The 19,505-nt window shown below is 40.4% G+C and overlaps 1 protein-coding gene across 1 annotated transcript in view; it reads left to right on the forward strand.

The window, feature by feature from the left end:
• GANC (glucosidase alpha, neutral C) overlaps positions 1 to 17,151 on the forward strand; it is a 58,485-nt gene extending 41,334 nt beyond the window's left edge. The window contains exons 17-25 of the mRNA XM_036737029.1: positions 867 to 968; positions 1,776 to 2,019; positions 3,154 to 3,218; positions 4,179 to 4,255; positions 6,130 to 6,204; positions 9,431 to 9,544; positions 13,913 to 14,025; positions 14,754 to 14,857; positions 15,716 to 17,151. Coding sequence (XP_036592924.1) covers positions 867 to 968; positions 1,776 to 2,019; positions 3,154 to 3,218; positions 4,179 to 4,255; positions 6,130 to 6,204; positions 9,431 to 9,544; positions 13,913 to 14,025; positions 14,754 to 14,857; positions 15,716 to 15,825 — 1,004 coding nt within the window. The 3' untranslated portion in view covers positions 15,826 to 17,151. The remainder of the gene's footprint in view (positions 1 to 866; positions 969 to 1,775; positions 2,020 to 3,153; positions 3,219 to 4,178; positions 4,256 to 6,129; positions 6,205 to 9,430; positions 9,545 to 13,912; positions 14,026 to 14,753; positions 14,858 to 15,715) is intronic.
• The last annotated feature ends 2,354 nt before the right edge of the window (positions 17,152 to 19,505 follow it).

A 19,505-nucleotide genomic window follows, 5' to 3' on the forward strand; every position in this document is an offset into this window, starting at 1 on the left:
GCTTGTTCTTCAGTGCTTCACATAAGGAGATCATCAAGTTTGATATAATCCCCCAGGAGGATATTAAAGAAAGGATTTTATTTAGTCCATTTTATGATGTATAGACATTATTCAGAGAGACTTTGCTGACAAAATAACTGGGTGATTCCTTAAAAACAAAAACTTGTTTGTAACCCTTCTTTTCCAAATGAATGTGATGATGTTGAGTTTCTGTTCATGAATATTTAAGTATATAAATATTCTCCTTAGTGTGATGATTATGTAGCTCCAGATCATAGAAAATTGCAGAGAAAATTGAAAAAGCAAAGAAGCAGCTTGTCCAAGTAATTTTTCTTGCCCCCAGGCTATCCTAAAATACTCATAATAGAAGAAAAAAATTAGTTACCCAAATACTGTAAATTCACCAGGATAAGAATGGAAAAAACTACTGGAGTTATATAGGTCTCTTGGAGTCAGATTTTCCCCTTGTGGCTCATTTCAATGCTGCCCAATCTGCCTCCAAAAACCCTTTCTTAACTATGTTAGTTACTTCCCTAAATAGATCCTCCTGCATATATATCTCAAATCTGATCTATTATGTGACACTTTATCTTATTTTGTTTTTAAATGCTACTGAAAGCAACATTAAATAATCATTTTTAACAAAGTAAGCTGTATTTTTTTATTTTTTTTGTAAGCTGTATTTCAAAGTATTTTCAAGTGTACAAAAATATTTTTGCACATTCTGAGATAGATATAACACTTTTAAGTGGTGCCTAGTTTATCTGTTCCAAATAAGGAACTTAGGTGTTATACACTGAATGTAGCTTGGTGTTATATTCCTCTAATTACCACATTCTTTTTATACCATGTTGCTTATGTCTCAGGTGCAGTATGGACAGGAGACAATGTATCAGAGTGGGGTTACCTGCAAATTTCCATCCCAATGTTGTTGACTCTCAGCGTTACTGGTATCCCTTTTTGTGGAGGTGAGAAAGAATCTGATACCTGGGACTAACAGTGATGGGAAACAAAGAAACTGAGGCATTTTCCTCCACATTGACTATAAATCTCTGCCTGTCAGCTGCTTTGGGCTTTTGTGGGGGTGAGCGAAAGAAAAAAGGGCAGCTGACTAGAGAGAAGAAAGAAAGTAGGGAAGGAATGGTGCAGAGAAACTCCAGAACAATGTACACCGTCAGAAATGGAGAAGAATACAAAGCTTCCAGAGAAAGAACCACAGCGTGGCTTTTCTTTGTTCCCCCCATCCCTTTCATCTAGGCAGATACTCAAAGTTTATTTTTTCTGAAACTCAGAGAGCAGTGTTCAATTCCCTATGAAGCCCAATAAGATCCTATAATCTTTAAAATCTGGACAGATTATATATCGGCCTCACCTGTCCAGCCAATCTGGTCTAGCTTTTGCTTTTAAATCAAATCAGTTATCTATAGTGATTTTCTGATCACATCTGGTAGACTTTTTACGGTTGTGACTTCTGGTAGGTACTGACCTCAAAGAAAAATAGAACACTTGGTCTCACAGTGAAATAATGTGCTTCTTTTCTTCCATTGTAATTCTATCCCTGTGACCAGAATATACCACTGGATTCTGAAACAAATTGGGTCTCTCAGTATGAACTCTCCTGTCTTTGGAGCCTTAGGCACCTAATTACTCTGTTATCTTGATCTTTATGGATGAAGACATAACCCTTTTTTTTCTTTGACGCTCTTCAAGGTCTTATTTTACTGATGTATTATTACTGGAATAAGTTCCATTTGGCCTTTCTTTTTAACAACCAGCTGATGTAGGTGGGTTCATTGGTGATCCAGAGCCAGAGTTACTGGTACGCTGGTACCAAGCCGGAGCCTACCAGCCCTTCTTCCGAGGCCATGCCACCATGGACACTAAGCGGCGTGAACCTTGGTTATTTGGAGAGGAACATACCAAGCTCATCAGAGAAGCCATCAAAGAGCGATATGCCCTCCTGCCTTATTGGTATTCTTTGTTCTACCATGCACATGTGGCTTCTGAACCGGTCATGAGGTAAAAAGGATTCATCCAACTGAGATGTCCTACTCCCCAGCAAATGACAAAATATCATTTTAGGGATAGGGGCAAGAGTAATTACATAATACTTTAAAGAGAAAGCATATGAAGGAAAGTCATGTGTTTAATCAAGCAACCAGTCAGCAAAGATTTATTGTGGGCACACTCACTGTGCAAGGCATTGTGAGGAATGTGTAGCAAGTAAAGAACAAAAACAAGTCCCTGTGGCTTTGTGATTAAAATTTTATTATTTGATTTTTTAAAAAAGGAAATAGAGATTTCTAAAAGAGAAAGCGACTCTACAAATTTCTTTAGTTCACATATTATTGAACTGAACTTTTAGAGCCTTGTGTTTTAAGCACACTCCTCTGTTGGACACTTTCAAAGCCTCTGGTTTGGAGTGAAGTTTTTTGGTCCATTTTTTTTCTTCCAATAAGAAGAAAGAGAAACAATTTCCTGAATTTAAAAAATAAAAGTATATGCATACCTCAAGCCTACAGTAGCATCCCATAGTAAAAGAGCATGTAATTTTAGACTGGGAAATTAACTAGATGAGATGTACATCTTTGATAAAAAGTCATACTCAAGTGGAAGCCACAGTTTTGGCCTTTTTTTTAATCAGCTTAATCATCTCCCAAGTAACTCTGGACAAAAATTGAACTGAGGCTTTTTAAAAAAATGTTTCCAGACCCCTTTGCCAATATAATCCACCAGTGTCATGTCAGTGATGGCAGTGATTATCAGTGACCTAACTAGGCACACTGTTTATAGTTTTGGTTTTTGCTAAAATTTTCACTTGTTCTACCTAATTCAAAAATAGGTAAATATTAGTGGAAAGGAGAAAGAAAATTTATAGATACTAGAATTCTGTCATACTGGAATATTTAGACTGAGACTTCCTTTTATTACATAAGACACTGTTGAATTATATCAACTGCTCTTAGAATCTTGAATCCTAAAATCTTGGGGTTTTTTTTTTTCCAATTTTCTGTTTATTGGTTGCAGCTAAAAAAAAAGTCTGTCAGAAGTTGTGTGGTGTGTGTGTGTGTGTGTGTGTATGTATTTAAATGAATGTGAATGCTTATATGAATAAGGAAAAAGAAAAGAAATGAAACTTTTCCTTTTTCCCAGGCCCCTCTGGGTGGAATTTCCAAAGGAATTGGAAACTTTTGGTGTGGAAAATGAATACATGTTAGGTGAGCTGAATATTCTTTGTGCTTTCTTATAATAAACCAGGAAACTTATCATTAAGGTTTCTGAAATTAGAGTACTCAAAAGATGTTTAAGTACAGGGAAAAATAAAAGGCATCCCACTACGATATTTTTAGTACTTAACTTCTTAGCAAGATCTTAACACTATTTGGGGGCAGCTAGGTGGCACAGTGGATAGAGTGGAGACCTGGAGTTAGGAAGACTCCTCTTCCTAAGTTCAGATCCAGCCTGTGACCCTGGGCTAGTCACTTCATTTTGTCTGCCTTAGTTTCCTCATCTGTAAAATGAGCTGGAGAAGGGAATGGCAAATCACTCCATTATCTCTGCCAAGAGAACCCCAATTGGGGTCACCAAGAGTTGGACATGACTGAAACAACTCAAAAACACCACCACTATTTCCTGATGTCACTCAGATTAGCATTGGGTCCCGAGGGTAGCATATTCCCAAAAGACCCATTTTTGCAGTTCAATCTTGCTTTATCAACCCTATTGGATTGTGAAATCCAATTTAGGGTTAATTAATTAGGATTAATAAATAGGAGTAATTAATATTTAGGATAAAAATTAATTAGGATTAGTTAAACCGTATTGGATTGTGAAATCCAATTTTAGGATTAATTTCCAGATCCACGCCCACTCTAGCAAGATCCTTACAAATGCACCTATAGAGGCAATATACTCAGTGATACTACAGGGGGCTGAAGGAGTGCCTCCCAGTGCCTGCCAAACTCTCTGAGAGTGTTCTGCTGGTGGAGACAGTTGGACTCAGTAGGAATGACATATGCTAATATCTTTACTGAAGCACTGAGCCTCCCTGTATCTACAAACACATCTTCAGGACACTAGTCCTTAAACCTTGAAAGATTAGAAAAGGGGTTTTCAGACTTCTTATAAGAAAACTAGTTTAATTTATTTTCCATTCCTTTTTTTTTTTTTTTTTTAAGGAAGTGCTTTGCTAATACACCCAATCACAAAAGCAAAGGTCACAATGGTTGATGTGTTTTTGCCTGGGTCTGAAGAGGTAAGAAAAATAAGTTAATCCCATGTCATGTATGTCCTTCATGCTTTAAAGAAAAAAAAATTAATTGTTGTCCTTTTCCCATTTTACACCACCATCACTTCCCAATGACTCATCATTGACCTTCCCAGTGGAATCTTCCCAGGTGGATGGCTAGGTGGTGCAGTGGATAGAACACTGGGCCTGGAGTCAGCAAGACCTAAGGTCAAATCTAGCCTTAGACACGTTCTGGCTGTGTGACTCTGGGCAAGTCACTTAGCCTCTGTTTGCCTCAGTTTCCTGTGCTGTAAAAATGAGGATGATAACAGCACTTCCCTCACAAGTTGTTGTGAGAATCAAGCACAACAGTATTTGTAAAGGCTTAGCCCAGCACCTGGCACATAGTAGGACTATATAAATGCTTTCTCTTCTCTCCCCCTTGTAATAAGTTATCTGACAGCTGGCCATCATTTATAGAGTCGTAGCTTTGGGGAACATTTGGACAGAGAGCACGATAGCACAAATACGCAAAAGTAGCACATGTTTTTAATATACCATTGTCTGTCCATGGCCTAAATACATGTATTAACCCTTAACTCTCAGGGAGCCAATCTCCAAACCTTAAAATGTGCTTTCTAGGGTCGATAAGCAAGTTGATGTTCATTCAGGGCTTTTGTTCAGCAAGCCATTAGAAGGTCTGCAAGAAACTGAGGGTAGAATAGACATCAGTGTGGCACAGATTAGCCTCTGGATTCACATGTATGTAATATACGCACATACTGTTCTTGTTCAGTTGTTTCAGTCGTGTCCAGCTCTCCGTGACCCTATGCGGGGTTTTCTTGGCAAAGATACTGGAGGGGTTTGCCATTCCCTGCTCCAGCCCAAGTCTCCCAAGGCACTTTAGATACATTATCTCATTTGAAGTTCACAGGACACCTGTGAGGTAGATGCTATTACTATTCACATTTTAGATATGAGGAAATTGAGGCCAAGAGAGATTAAATGACTTGTCCAGAGTCATACGGCTAGTAAGTGTCTAAAGCAGGATTCAAACTTTCTGACTCCAAGTTTCTCACTCTTCAAGTTCTGTTCTGTGAAATTACCTCATGAGGTTCTCTTGGTACTTTGGTAATTAACTTCAGGAGGCCCATGGATGGGGTCCAAGACACAGCCACCTTATTTTTAAATTCCACTGTGTGTTACAACAATATTCTAACATATACATGCATATATCGGGCAGCTGGGTAGTACAGTGGACAGAGCACCTGGCCTAGAGTCGTCAATACCTGAGTTCAAATTTTGCCTCTTAACCCTTTTTGCCTCAGTTTCCTTAACAGTAAAATGAGCTAGAGAAGGAAATGGGAAACTACTCCAGAATCTTTACCAGGAAAACCCCAAATGGAGTCATGAAGAGTTGGACACGACTGAAACAACTGAACAACACACATATATAATTATATATTGATACGTATTCTTCCTAAGTTTCTTTTTAAAATTTGTTTTTCCCTTCCTTATCCAGTCATTGTCCTTCCATTTAGCACCACTGACATCTGTTCCCCTTCTTCCAGTTTTCCTTCTTCCTTGATTTCTTTTTCTCTCCTTCCTCATTCCTCTCCCTTTCTGCCCTTCTCTCCCTTATACTGCCCCTCATGGGCTGGGAAATATTAGGCTTTTATATCAGCTTAGTCAGCAGGCTAACCAGCCCCATTCCATACTTAAACTTTTGCTCTTTTAAGGTCTTTGTGGCAGCACACATCCTCCTTAATGTCTACCCATGAAAACCAATCCGTTATTTGAACTTTCTAGTTACTTGGATTTTAGATGAACTGAAGTTTATTGTTTAAGGATAATCTGAACCCTCTTGTTAATATGCCTTTGGATGATCTATTCCTGTTCAGGTCTGGTATGACTTTCGGACGTTTGTTCATTGGGAGGGAGCACGTACTCTGAAGGTCCCCACAGCCTTGGAAAAGGTAAGTTATGTTTAGACTGCTGTCTAGTAACAAATTCCATTTTAGTGCAGAATCACACACAAAGCACTAGGACTGAGAGGAACCTGTTGTGAGTAGAGACAGAGTTTCTGGGTATTAATAATTCAATTATTAACTAGGCTAGCCAATAACCAATAAACAGATGGTCACTGGTTTCCTTGGTAACCAAAAATGAGAAAGGCAAACTCTGAAATACCTTAAATCAGGTGTGTTCCTTCTGACAGTAAACTCCCCTGACAGGTAAAACTCAACCCTGAAAGGTGGGTATACACATTTACACACATGATGGGTGGTTTAACGAGGAGGTGGGCTAGAAAATCTTCAGCTCCTCCTGCCGACAGTGTGGATTTATCATGAGACCAGCAGCCTCTAGCAAACTGGGCCAGGGAAGCTATTTCCATCCTGATCGCTCTGGCTAGTTTTCTCCTTCATGAACCAGGTAACTTCAGACTCTAATGAAGGGACCAAGGTCACACAAGTGGCTCTTGGTAACTCTTGGTAGTGAGAACCAGCCCATTCTAGCTTATGCCTTTGGGATAAACAAAAGCCAGGTTCCCATTTGGGTGGGGCCTCACCCAAGCTAGTTAAACAGCAGATACCTTGGGGGTTAGGAGTAATCATATTACTGGTCATGCCCTTCAGAGACTAACTTTTCAGGAGTGGAGCCTTAACAAAAATAGGAGGAAAAGGATAGATCACAATTTAATAATTAGATATTAATATAATAGTATAATATTAGTTTTTCTCTACCTCATCTGATGCAGTATATATGTTTGAATAGTCATCCTCTCTATAACATTCTACATTACTGACAATGGTCATCTAGCCTTGACTTGAAGACCCTTAACGATGGAAGAATCTACTGCCTCATAATTATTCCACTTTGGGACAAGATGGGTTTTTTTTTCCCTTATATTTCTTTTTTTTTTTTTTGTATGAGGGAAGGCAGGGCAATTGGGGTTAAGTGACTTGCCGAAGGTCACACAGCTAGTAAGTGTGCCAAGTGTCTGAGACCGGATTTGAACTCAGGTCCTCCTGACTCCAGGACTGGTGCTCCACTCACTACGCCACCTAGCTGCCCCTTACCTTATATTTCAAGCCAAAGTTTGCCTCTCTGCAACTTTGGGGCTTTTCTCTTTGCTCTGTCCTCTAGGGATAAGCAGAATGTTGAACCTCTCATTCATATGACAGGCTTCAGACAATCTTTCTCCCTGAGCATCTCAGTTCCATCAACCTTTCCTCATATGGCATGGTCAGTCTCCTGTCTCTTGTCTCTCACATGTAACTTCTTTACACACATTTAAATATTTGAGTCATATGAATGAAGCAGCACCGAAAACAGAAGAAATAGTTGGCCTGGTGTGCGACCTAGCATTTTCTTCCATAGGACCATGTCATGGAATATAAATATTTAGTGGGAACGCAAGGCCTCAAAGAAATACTTCAGTGATGGGTCTATCTGTAATTTTAAGTGCTATTTAAAGTATACTAACGATGACGCATTGACTTTTACTTTACAACACAAGTAGTTACCTCAGATACCTTCATCCCTTCTAATAGATACCAGTGGGATCTGTCACTGAGGTGAATGAGTGGCACCTTTCCACAGACCACATTGTTGTCTGAGATCCTACTGTTGGGCACTCAGTAAGTGTTTCTGGAATTGAATGAACTTCATTCATTAACTTTTTACCAAATAACTAAAAAAAAACTGTTTAATAGCAACAAAAATAAGGACCTGAGTAGAATGGAGATAAATAGATAGGCATTCATGTTTAACATTATCAAAAAAAATGAACATCATTGCAAAAACTCCTACATATATGACTACCAAAGGTTCCTAGACTATTAGAGCTGGACCTATACTTTGAATTTATCAGTCCCTCTTCAGAGAGGGGGAATTAATCTGCCCAAAGTCACATTCTATAGACACTCCCCATAGTCATCTTAAGGGGCAGGAAACAGATTTATAAAGTGAAGAAGAGCATATTAGTTTGAACAGTGTTTAAAGAAAGCTCATCTCCAAAAGTTTTTTTTAAAGAGTCCCTCATGGTATGCTACTATAATGGCAAGCAGCATAGCATACTCAGGATGGCCTGCTAGCACACGTTCTTAGATCTGCTTTTCTAGGAAAGATTTCAAAAATGGGTCAACAATTACTTTAATTACATTCACTAGTTCAGGGGAAAAGTCAGCACCCCAAATGTGGAGAAAACAAGCAGAGAAAATAAAAACAGAGAAAATACAAGCAGAGAAATTAGTATAAAGACCAACAGACAGGGCTCTAACTGCCTGATCAAAGCAATATTGCTATACACTTTACATACTTCACTGGACTGAGAGAGCCTTTACATCTGAGTAGTCAGGGAGCTCTGAACATATGGCTACTCAGAATCTCAACCAGGAAATCACAAGATCTTTCTCATAAGCGAACCCCCAAAGCAAAATACCAACTCAAAATACACTTCTCAGAGCCAGAAGGCATCACAACTCTCATGACTCAGTGCCTAATTAACTTGGTACCAAAAAGTGTGAAAGCCCTTCCTACAAGCAGTCCTCCCCTAAGCAAGCTCCTCCTGCAATGGGCTCTGTGACTCAGGATGTATCACAGCTGGGCCAGAGTTCACAGCAGGTCATATAGGCCTGTTAATGGGCCAGAAAGATCTTCATATCCCATTAACATGATAGCTGCTTTGTGGTGAATATTTGGTGCTGGATGTTTTGGGTGTTTTAAACACACAAAAATGTGTTTAAAAGTGTGTATTTTGTTTTTTAAACCAACATGATTTTCTGGACAAAATAATTAGGAAGTATGTAAAAAAATTCATTTTTGTGAAATGTGGCAATAAACATATTTAGACTATTCTATAAAAGGAATCTTAAAGAAACTGCCTTACAGAGGGAAAAAAACAACAATATGAAACAGAATGGAGTTCATTACTTAGATATCAGGGGAGAAACAGGTACAGGTGACAAGCAATTGTTTTCCCCCAATAAATGAAAAAAAATTCTCTTTAAACCCATACCTGTGTTTTTATATCTACGTTTCATCGTCAACCCCACCACCATATTCAGAAACTGTGTTCACAGATTATTTGTGCCCCTAAGTTTGCATTGGCATGGATATTCATTGCCAAAATATCTAATAGTTCCACTTTGAGATTTTCTTATGTTAATTCTCCTTCCCTGAAATTTCTGTACTTTATAGATACCAGTGTTTCAGCGAGGTGGAAGTGTGGTACCAATGAAGACTGCTGTAGGGAGATCCACGGGGTGGATGACCCATCTTCCATATGAACTCCGTGTCGCTCTGGACACCAAGGTATTTAAGAATTATTTCCTTCACACATCTCGATTTGGTTATTTCTCTGCCTCTTCTGATGAAAGCCTTCTAGGTTTGTGGTATAAAGCATGTAAAAGTGTGCAACTCCCACCCATGAAATCCCCAGAGCAAGGAAGCTTCTAACTTAGGCCTAAAAATGAACTTTTTACTTCCTGTTCTGAATTACCATCGTTGCTGTTATTAAGGTGTTCAGCGTCCACTATCAAATCCCCAGAATTTGAAAGTTACATCATAATTTTTTTGGAAATAAATTCTAAACTGTCTCCCAGGTTTATTACAGTTAGATATTGTGAGTTGTGGGTGAATCCTAATTATAAGATTATAGAGTCATAGGGATAGATTTGAAAGGGACCTTAAAGATCAATTGATTCAACCTCCTTATTCTGGTCTTTGCAGTATTGTTCTGACTGGATATCTGACAATTTGAAAAGATATCCTCGAGGGGAATCTTGGAAATCCTTAGTGTTTCTCATTGCAGCATTGGTTATACATGCAGAGACTTCAGTGGGCTGTATGGCATCATAGAATAACTGGGTTGGCAGTAGAGAAGACCATAAGGGTTCACAGCCACTTAGGGACAACTCAGAGTCACCATAAAGTTGACCCAGGTTTTAGTGGTACAGCACAGGGCATTTCCACAGCCTGATCCTGGCTGTCCAACCCTATGCCTTATGAATACATGAAGGATCTGTGATTCTTTTTTTTTTCTTTATCTTTTCTTTTTTTTCTTTTTTTTTTTCATAGTTCAATAAAATTTATTTTCAACAAATGCATGTGGTTTTTGATGATGATCTTGCATTTGCCTTCCATTGGTTTTTTTTATTTTATTTAATTTATTTAATATATTTAGTTTTCAGCATTGATTTTCAAAAGAGTTTGAATTACAAATTTTATCCCCATTTCTACCCTCCCCCCCACTCCAAGATGGTTGCCCCATTCCCCAGTCAGCCCTACCTTCTGTCACCCCACTCCCCTCCCATCCCCCTTTCCCTTCTTCTCTTGTAGGGCAAGATAAATTTCTGCACCCCATTGCCTGTGTATCTTACTTCCTAGTTGCATGCAAAAATTTTTGTTTTTGTTTTTGAACGTCTGTTTTTAAAACTTTGAGTTCCAAATTCTCTCCCCTCTTCCCTCCCTGCCCACCCTCCCTAAGAAGGCAAGCATTTCAACATAGGCCACATGCTTATCATTATGTAAAACCCTTCCACAATACTCATGATGTGAAAGATTAATTATGTGTTGCTCCTTCCTAACCTATCCCCCTTTATTGAATTTTCTCCCTTGACCCTGTCCCTTTTCGAAAGTGTTTGTTTTTGATTCCTCCCCCTATCTGCCCTCCCTTCTATCATCCCCCTTTTTTTATCTTCTTCCTCCTTCTTTCCTGTGGGGTAAGATACCCAACTGAGTGTGTATGGTATTCCCTCCTCAGGTCAAATCCGATGACAGCAAGATTTACTCATTCTTCCTCACCTGCCCCCTCTTCCCTTCCTACAGAACTGCTTTTTCTTGCCACTTGTATGCAAGATAATTTACCCCATTCTATCTCTCCCTTTCTCCCTCTCTCAATATATTCTCTCCTGTCCCTTAATTTGATTTTATTTTTTTAGATATCATCCCTTCATATTCAACTCACCCGGTGCCCTCTGTCTATACATATATATATATACACATATATATGCATATTCCTTTCAGCTACTATGACACTGAGGTCTCATGAACCATACACATCATCTTTCCATGTAGGAATGTAAACAAAACAGTTCAACTTTAGTAGGTCCCTTATGATTTCTCTTTCTTGTTTACCTTTTCATGCTTCTCTTGATTCTTGTGTTTGAAAGTCAGATTTTCTATTCAGCTCTGGTCTTTTCACTGAGAAAGCTTGAAAGTCCTCTATTTTATTGAAAATCCATATTTTGCTTTGGAGCATGATACTCAGTTTTGCTGGGTAGGTGATTCTTGGTTTTAATCCTAGCTCCATGGACCTGTGGAATATCATATTCCAAGCCCTTCAATCCCTTAATGTAGAAGCTGCTAGATCTTGTGTTATCCTAATTGTGTTTCCACAATACTCAAATTGTTTCTTTCTGGCTGCTTGCAGTATTTTCTCCTTGACCTGGGAGCTCTGGAATTTGGCGACAATATTCCTAGGAGTTTTCTTTTTGGGATTTTTTGAGGAGGCAATCTGTGGATTCTTTCAATTTCTATTTGACCCTCTGACTCTAGAATATCAGGGCATTTCTCCTTGATAATTTCTTGAAAGATGATATCTAGGCTCTTTTTTTGATCATGGCTTTCAGGTAGTTCAATAATTTTAAAATTATCTCTCCTGGATCAATTTTCCAGGTCAGTGGTTTTTCCAATGAGATTTCACATTGTCTTCCACTTTTTCATTCCTTTGGTTCTGTTTTATAATCTCTTGATTTCTCATAAAGTCACTAGCTTCCACTTGTCCTATCCTAATTTTTAAGGGAGTATTTTCTTCAGTGGTCTTTTGGACCTCCTTTTCCATTTGGCTAATTCTGCCTTTCAAGGCATTCTTCTCCTCATTGGCTTTTTGGAGCTCTTTTGCCATTTGAGTTAGTCTATTTTTTAAGGTGGTGTTTTCTTCAGTGTATTTTTCAGTATTTTTTTGGGTCTCCTTTAGCAAGTCATTGACTTGTTTTTCATGGTTTTCCTGCATCCTTCTCATTTCTCTTCCCAATTTTTCCTCTACTTCTCTAACTTGCTTTTCCAAATCCTTTTTGAGCTCTTCCATGGCCTGAGACCAGTTCATGTTTTTCTTGGAGGTTTTTGATGTAGGCTCTTTGACTTTGTTGACTTCTTCTGGCTGTATGTTTTGGTCTTCTTTGTCACCAAAGAAAGATTCCAAAGTCTGAGACTGAATCTGAGTGCATTTTCGCTGCCTGGCCATGTTCCCAGCCAACTTACTTGACCCTTGAGTTTTTCAGCAGGGTATGAGTGGTTGTAGAGTAAAGAGTACTTTGTTCCAAGCTTGAGAGGATGCGCCATTGATTTCAGAACTATTTCTATACAGCCAGCTCTGCCACATCAGCACTCCTCCTTCCCCAAGAACCACCAGCCTGGACCTGACGCAAACCTTAAGCAGGCTCTGTACTCCTGCTCTGATCAGCCACTTAATTCCTCCCACCAGGTGGGCCTGGGGCTGGAAGCAACTGCAGCTGTAGTTCTGTAGCTGCACCACCCCCGCTTCCCCCGGGGTGGTGGCTGAACCACGAACTCTTTTCACTCTGTCCCAGCAGCTTTTCCCACTAACCTACTCTGTTGTCTTTGGTGTTTGTGGTTTGAGAAGTCTGGTAACTGCCACAGCTCACTGATTCAGGGTGCTAGGGCCTGTTCCACCCAGCTCCTGGTCTGGTTTGTCTTGCTGCCGCCCACACTGGGCTCCACTCCGTGAGCGATAGACCTCATCCAGCCACCATCCAGGCTGTCCTGGGCTGGATCCCTGCTTCCCTCTGCTATTTTGTGGGTTCTGCAGTTCTAGAATTTGTTCAGAGCCATTTTTATAGGTTTTTGGAGGTACCTGGTGGGGAGCTCACACAAGTCCCTGCTTTCCAGCCGCCATCTTGGCTCCACCCCCCAGGATCCGTGATTCTATCAATGTAGGGAGCCCCTTTCACTAATGAAGATTGCAACCTATCTTTGACTTAAATAGATATGGCCTAGAAAATTGCCTGAAGCACATACAGGTGAGGTCAGTTGCCCAAGATTGTTGTTCATTTATTTCAGTCATGTTTGACTCTTCAAGACCCCATTTGTGGTCTTCTTGGCAAAGATACTGGAGTGGTCTGCCATTTCCTTCTCCAGCTCATTTTCAGATGAGGAAACTGAGGCGAACAGGATTAAGTGACTTGCCCAGGGTCACATAGCTAGTGAGTGTCTGGGGCCACCTTGCTCAGGATTACACAGCTACTAAGTGCCACAGGAAAGATTCAAACCCAGATCTTTGTGATTCTAAGTTTAGCATTCTCTTTACTACCCCAACATTGCTCCAGCATGTGGTTGATGACCCTTATGCTAAGAGGTCTTTGCATACCTTGTGTGGTACCCGATTGTCAGAATGTCTCATGTATGTACTAGGTCTTCCACAACAGAGACCAACACAAGCATTTACTTCAGTGAACTCCATTCCTTCTAACAGATGCCAGTGGTGCCTGTCACTGAGGTGAATGAGTGGTATCTTTCCACATATTGCATCATTGTCTAAGATCTCACTGTTATGAACTCAGCAAACATTTGTGGGAGTGAACGAGCTTTGCTCTCTTCTCAGTTATCTGTTCTGCCTAGAAAATGATGGCTAACCAGGTTTGGTAAATGTTCTTTTTCCAGGGTTCTGCAAGAGGCGAACTCTACCTTGATGATGGGCATTCATTCCAATACCTCCATCAAAAGCATTTCCTTCATAGGAAGTTCTTATTCTGTGATGGTGTTTTGTCCTCCAGGTAATGACAGCTGAAGAGAGCTGTGTATTTTAAAGATGTTATAATACACATTTTAGCTGCTTCATAATGTACAGCTAATGTATAGAGAATACCATTTTTTTTAAGCTGTTTTTTTTTGGAGGGGGAAGGCAGGGCAATTGGGGTTAAGTGACTTGCCCAAGATCACACAGCTAGTAAGTATGTCAAGTGTCTGAGGCCATATTTGAACTCATGTCCTCCTGACTCCAGGGCCGGTGCTCTGCTCACCGTGCCATGTAGCTGCCCCTGAGAATACCATTTTTTAAAAAAGACCACCAAAGGCCTTGTATGGGGTTTTTTATCCAACATTTCCTGCCATATATTTTCCCTTTCCTATTAAAAAAAGTGTTAGATCTGGGGTTCACTGAAGTCTTGTCCCATTTGACCCTCAGGGACTTCCCACAAAATGATCGATGACCACAATAAAGGGGGGGAAAGTCACTGCAGTTAGAAGCTTGGGTATTCAGGCCTGTGCATTTGAAGTTATTTTTTATCTTTGTTCATCTCAATTAAAAATGCCACCTGGATTATTATTTATCCAGCTTGGAGGGGCAGATGTGAGGGGAGATACATGTCAGCTTCAGGCAGTCATAGAGACTCCTTCCTGGAAGTACTAACCTGGTGACAAATACGTGGGATTTTTTTTAGCTCCTTTCCCCAATCCCCATTCCGTTCCTTCATCTGAGGTTAACCGTATCTACTTCTTCTAGCTGTGCAGATGAAAGTGGTCACTACCACAGCGAGTGTGTAGTGGAAAAAGTCCTGATCCTGGGCATCAATAAGCAGCCCTCCTCTGTGACTGCCACATCTTCTGGTAAGAAAATGGGCCATTCCCTACTGTGCCATCTTTTCTGCAGACATCATAGTGTTTGGGCATGTATAAAATGACAAGTCCCTGGAGACCAGTCCTCCCCATTCATCCGTATGCTAATGGAGACCAAATCTACTGGTCTTCTACCTTCACTTCATACTCCCGTTGGTCTTCTTGACCAACAGATTATTTTATTTTTAATCTGTAGATATGTATCCACTATCAAATCCTTGGGGTTTAAAAGTTATATCATAATTTTTCTGGAAATAATTTTTAAACTCCATCCCAAGTTTCTTACAGTTAGATATTGTGAGTCGTGGGTGAATCCTAATTATAGAGTCACAGAGTTGGAAGGGATCTTAGAGGTCATCTAATCCAGCCCCCTTCTTTTACAGATGAAGAAACTGAGGCATAGAAAGATTAAGTGGCATGCCCAAAGTCACAGGTATAAAGTGGCAGAGCCAGGATTCAGACATGGGGCATCTCACTCCAAGCCCAGCACTATGTCCGCTATCCCTCACTGCCCTTTTTTTTAATAGATCTTGTTGACAGGCATAGACCTGCAAGTCAAGGTTTGATTTCTGTCTTGCTCACTGAGTTTCTCACATAAATTCCCTATATCCATGTCCCAGTTTCTTTCCAACCAAGTTCATATTCAAAACTGTGGGCTAGATTTGATATCCTAAAAGTTCTTTGAGATCCCTGGACAAAGCTGGTGTGACCCAAGATTCTCCTGAATGGAGCACTCCACCTATTAAATGAGACGGTTCTGTCACTGCTACTCCTCAATGTAAGCTTCAGAGAAGACATTTTCCCCACCAAGGCCTGATAGAGACTTTTTTTTGTTCTCTTGAAATTTAGACAGGACAGAGAAGCAGGTGGCTTTTACCTACTTCTCCAAAACAGCTGGGCTTTACCTGGAAAACCTTTCATTGAATGTTGGTGCTGATTGGGAGATCCATGTCAAGTAACCAGAGAAGCAGGACATTCATAGCCTTTGAAGGAAAGTTCAAAGAGAACCGATCTTAGAGGACATCAAGAGCTCTCCATAACTGCACTGCACTCCTGCCTGGCTTGTGCCGCAATCTGATTGACTTTCCCGGCTCAAAGAGACCATTCATTGGTCACAGTACAACCAGTTGATGAAGGCTCATGATGATATTTCACATTTTCTTTTCTTTTTAATTTTTTGGGCATGATAGCTTTGATTTCATTGTATCAGAAACTGGTGCTTTTCCTTAAAGCAAATAACCTAGAAATAGCAAATTGCCATCATTGCTTAATGTTTTTGGTATCACAGAGTCGTGATTTGGGATGGCACTGTGCCAAGCAATGTAACACAATGAGCCCTCTCTCCTTCCTGTGCCAGGTGGAGCAGGCTTTAGATAGAGGGACGGGTGGGCACAGCTCTGTGGGATTTGTTCCCACCTGTGCCTGTCCCAGGCCACACCACTGAAGGGAGTCATGGCCTTAGACAGCTGGGGTGCTGCAGGAATTCTGCCACATGTATGTATTGTGCACTCTGAAGTTATATCACACCCACTCTGGGATAAGTGAAACAAAACCCTGAATGGCAGCTGAGGGCTTTTTTGGTCTAGAAATTGGCTTGAGGGGAGCAAAGATAGTTCTCCCCTAAATTAACCCAGGAGGGTTAATCTCGAGCATCCTCCCAGGCTAAAAAGCACCTTTCCATATATCAGTGTTACTTTTACAGATTAATTTTATTCAAATGTTACTTTCCAACTCAAAGAGCTATAGTGACATATCAAGGAGTAAGTGGGCCCCTCTGAGCCTCCCATGTTCCTCCAACTTTGTCTCACACCACTCTAGAACACAGACCCTGTGTTCTGAGTCCTTGAATTGTCCTCCATATATAGCGTACTCATTTCTGCTTGCATTCCTTTGCTTCTAATGGTCCCCAGATAATGTCCTCTTGTTCATATCTTGCTTACCTTTCAAAGTCCAGTTAAACTTTCACCTCCTCCATGAAGCTTTTCCCCTTGTTCCAATGCCCAATAATCTGACACTTCTCAGAAATTCAGTGCAACAAAATTAGTGCAGTGCTGTCAATCAATAAAAAGGGAAGTCATTGATTACAAAAAATAACTCTGTATCAAATGTCTCTGATAATACTAAGATATACAGGGAATTAATACAGATACATGACCAAGAGCTTTTCTAATAGATAAGTGGTTAAAGGAGATGAACAAATAGTCCTTGAAAGAAGAACCACTAACTATTAGCCATATGAAAGGGCAGCTAGGTGGCACAGTGCATAGAATGCCAGGACTGGAGTCAGGAAGACCTGAGTTCAAATGTGTCTTCAGACACTTACCAACTCTGTGACTCTGGGAGAGTCATTTAACCCTGTTTGCCTCAGTTGCTCATCTAGAAAATAAGCTGGAGAAGGAAATGGTAAACCAGTGTAGTATCTTTGCCAAGAAAACTCTAAATGGGGTCACGAAGAGTTGGAAATGAGTGAACATGTAAAAATTGCTCCTAATAACGATAATAATACCAGCATTTCTATCGCACTTTAAGATTTGCAACGTTTTCTCTTATTTGAGCCTCACAGCAACACTGAGGTAGGTGCTGTTATTATCCCCATATTACAGATAAGAAAACAGGCTTAGATCAAGTGACTAGTCTAGAGTCCCCGAACTAGTAAGTGTCTGAGACCGAGTTTGAACTCAGGCCTTCCTAACTCCGGGTCTGGTGTTCTGTCCACTGTACCAATGATGAGAAATGTTAAAGCAACTCTGAGATTCTACCTCTCATTCAACAAATTGGTAGAGATGACAAAAGATGGAAATAGTTAACATTGGAGGGCTGTGGAAAGACAGGTACCCTAATACAAGTCGATGAAACTGTGAACTGGTCCAACCATTCTGGGAAGCAAATTAGAATTATGCTAAATGCCCACATCCTTTGATACACAGACTCCACTTAGGCATATGATGCAAAGAGGTCAAAGTTAAAGCCTAACTCTCTTGCCCCTGGTGAATCAATTTAGCCCTATGTTGTCTTCTACTGTCCAGGCCCTTGCTTCCCAGTCCTTTCAACAATCACTTCATGCCAAGCCCCAATCCTGGATTACGCCCATTATCCACCTCTATCAATTCTATTCATTGATCGTTGAATGACCAGAGCTGATGGAGAAACCACAAAACTGGGCTGGCTTGGACCTACTACAAATTTATGTTGTCTGATCTCAACTGGGCCTTTGCTGCAAAAAGGCAGCCATTCTACTCCTACCTAATCTGTTTGCTATTTGACTCTCCACAGTGACTATTCCGAACCTTTTCATCTCCTCAACCCTCCAGTAGTATCCTGTCCCTCTGAGGCCTTCTTCTACCCATCCTCTCAGCTGAGGACCTAACCTCATACTTTACTCAGGGGTGGGGAACCCACGGCCTTGAGGCTATGTGAGGCCACAGGTTCCCCATCCCTACGAGAAAGATTGAGGCCAACAGCCAGGAGCTCCCTCTTCTTCCCTCTTCTTCCCTCCCCTTCATCTCAAGTAACTCAGGCATCTTCTCCCATTGTCTCCTTCACTCCTCTCTCCTTTCCTAGGCCAATGTCTCTACACTCACCTTTGATCCAATCCCTTTCTAGCTTCTCTTACAGACTGCCCTCACTATGTGTCCGCTTGTGAATTTTTAGTCTCTATCTCCTCTGTTGTCTACAAACATGCCCATGTCTTACACATCTTTAAAAAAAATCCCTCACTTGGCCTTACCATCCTCACTAGCTCTTAATGTATATCTCTTCTCCCTTTCTTGACTAAACTCCTTGAGAAAGCAATGTTCTCTTGGTCCTCCACTCCATCTCTTCTCATTCTGTCCTGATCCCTCTGCAGTCTAACTTCTGATATCATCACCCAAAACCCCTCTCTCTAGCATTTGACACTGTTGAATATTTTCTCATCCTGGATGCTTTATTCTGGGCCCTCTTCTCATTAGCTCCCATGCATTTAATCATCACCTCTATGCAAATGATTCCCAAATCTGTATATCCAGCCATAGTGTCTCTCCTGAGCTGCAGCCCCACATCACCAACTGCATCTTGGACAGCTCTAAGTGGATGCCTTTAGGTATCTCAAACTCAGCATGTTCAGAACACAACTCGTGTTTCCCAGATACAGGCCAATACCCAAATGAGATCAGAGAAAAATCCTATATGTTCAAAAATATTTATAGCAACCCAAAAACTGGAAATTAAGGTGTCCAACAACAGTGAATGGCTGAATAAGTTGTGGGACGTGAATGTGATGGAGTACTGTTACGTTATAAGAAATGAGGAAATAGATGGTTTCAGAAAGATGTGGATTAAGAAGCAGAACCAGAAATTTATACTATAAATATAGTATAAAAATAGTATAAATTTATACTATAATACCAATTTTTTTAAACAAACGATTTTGAGGAACTTTTTAAACTAACAATGCAATGAGAAGATCCAGGACAATTTATATTATGACTGGAAAAACTGGCAACTCTGAAAGCTTGTGAGAACTATGATCAATATGGTGGCCTTTGGTGATTCCAGAGGACTGATGGTGAAACATGCTATTCATTACAGAGAGAATATTGATCTATGGTGCAGAATGAGACACGTATGCTTTTATATACAGCCTTTGAGGGAGTTTGCT

This window comes from Trichosurus vulpecula, chromosome 8 (assembly GCF_011100635.1).
Source record: "Trichosurus vulpecula isolate mTriVul1 chromosome 8, mTriVul1.pri, whole genome shotgun sequence".
NCBI classification, from domain to species: Eukaryota; Metazoa; Chordata; class Mammalia; order Diprotodontia; family Phalangeridae; genus Trichosurus; species Trichosurus vulpecula.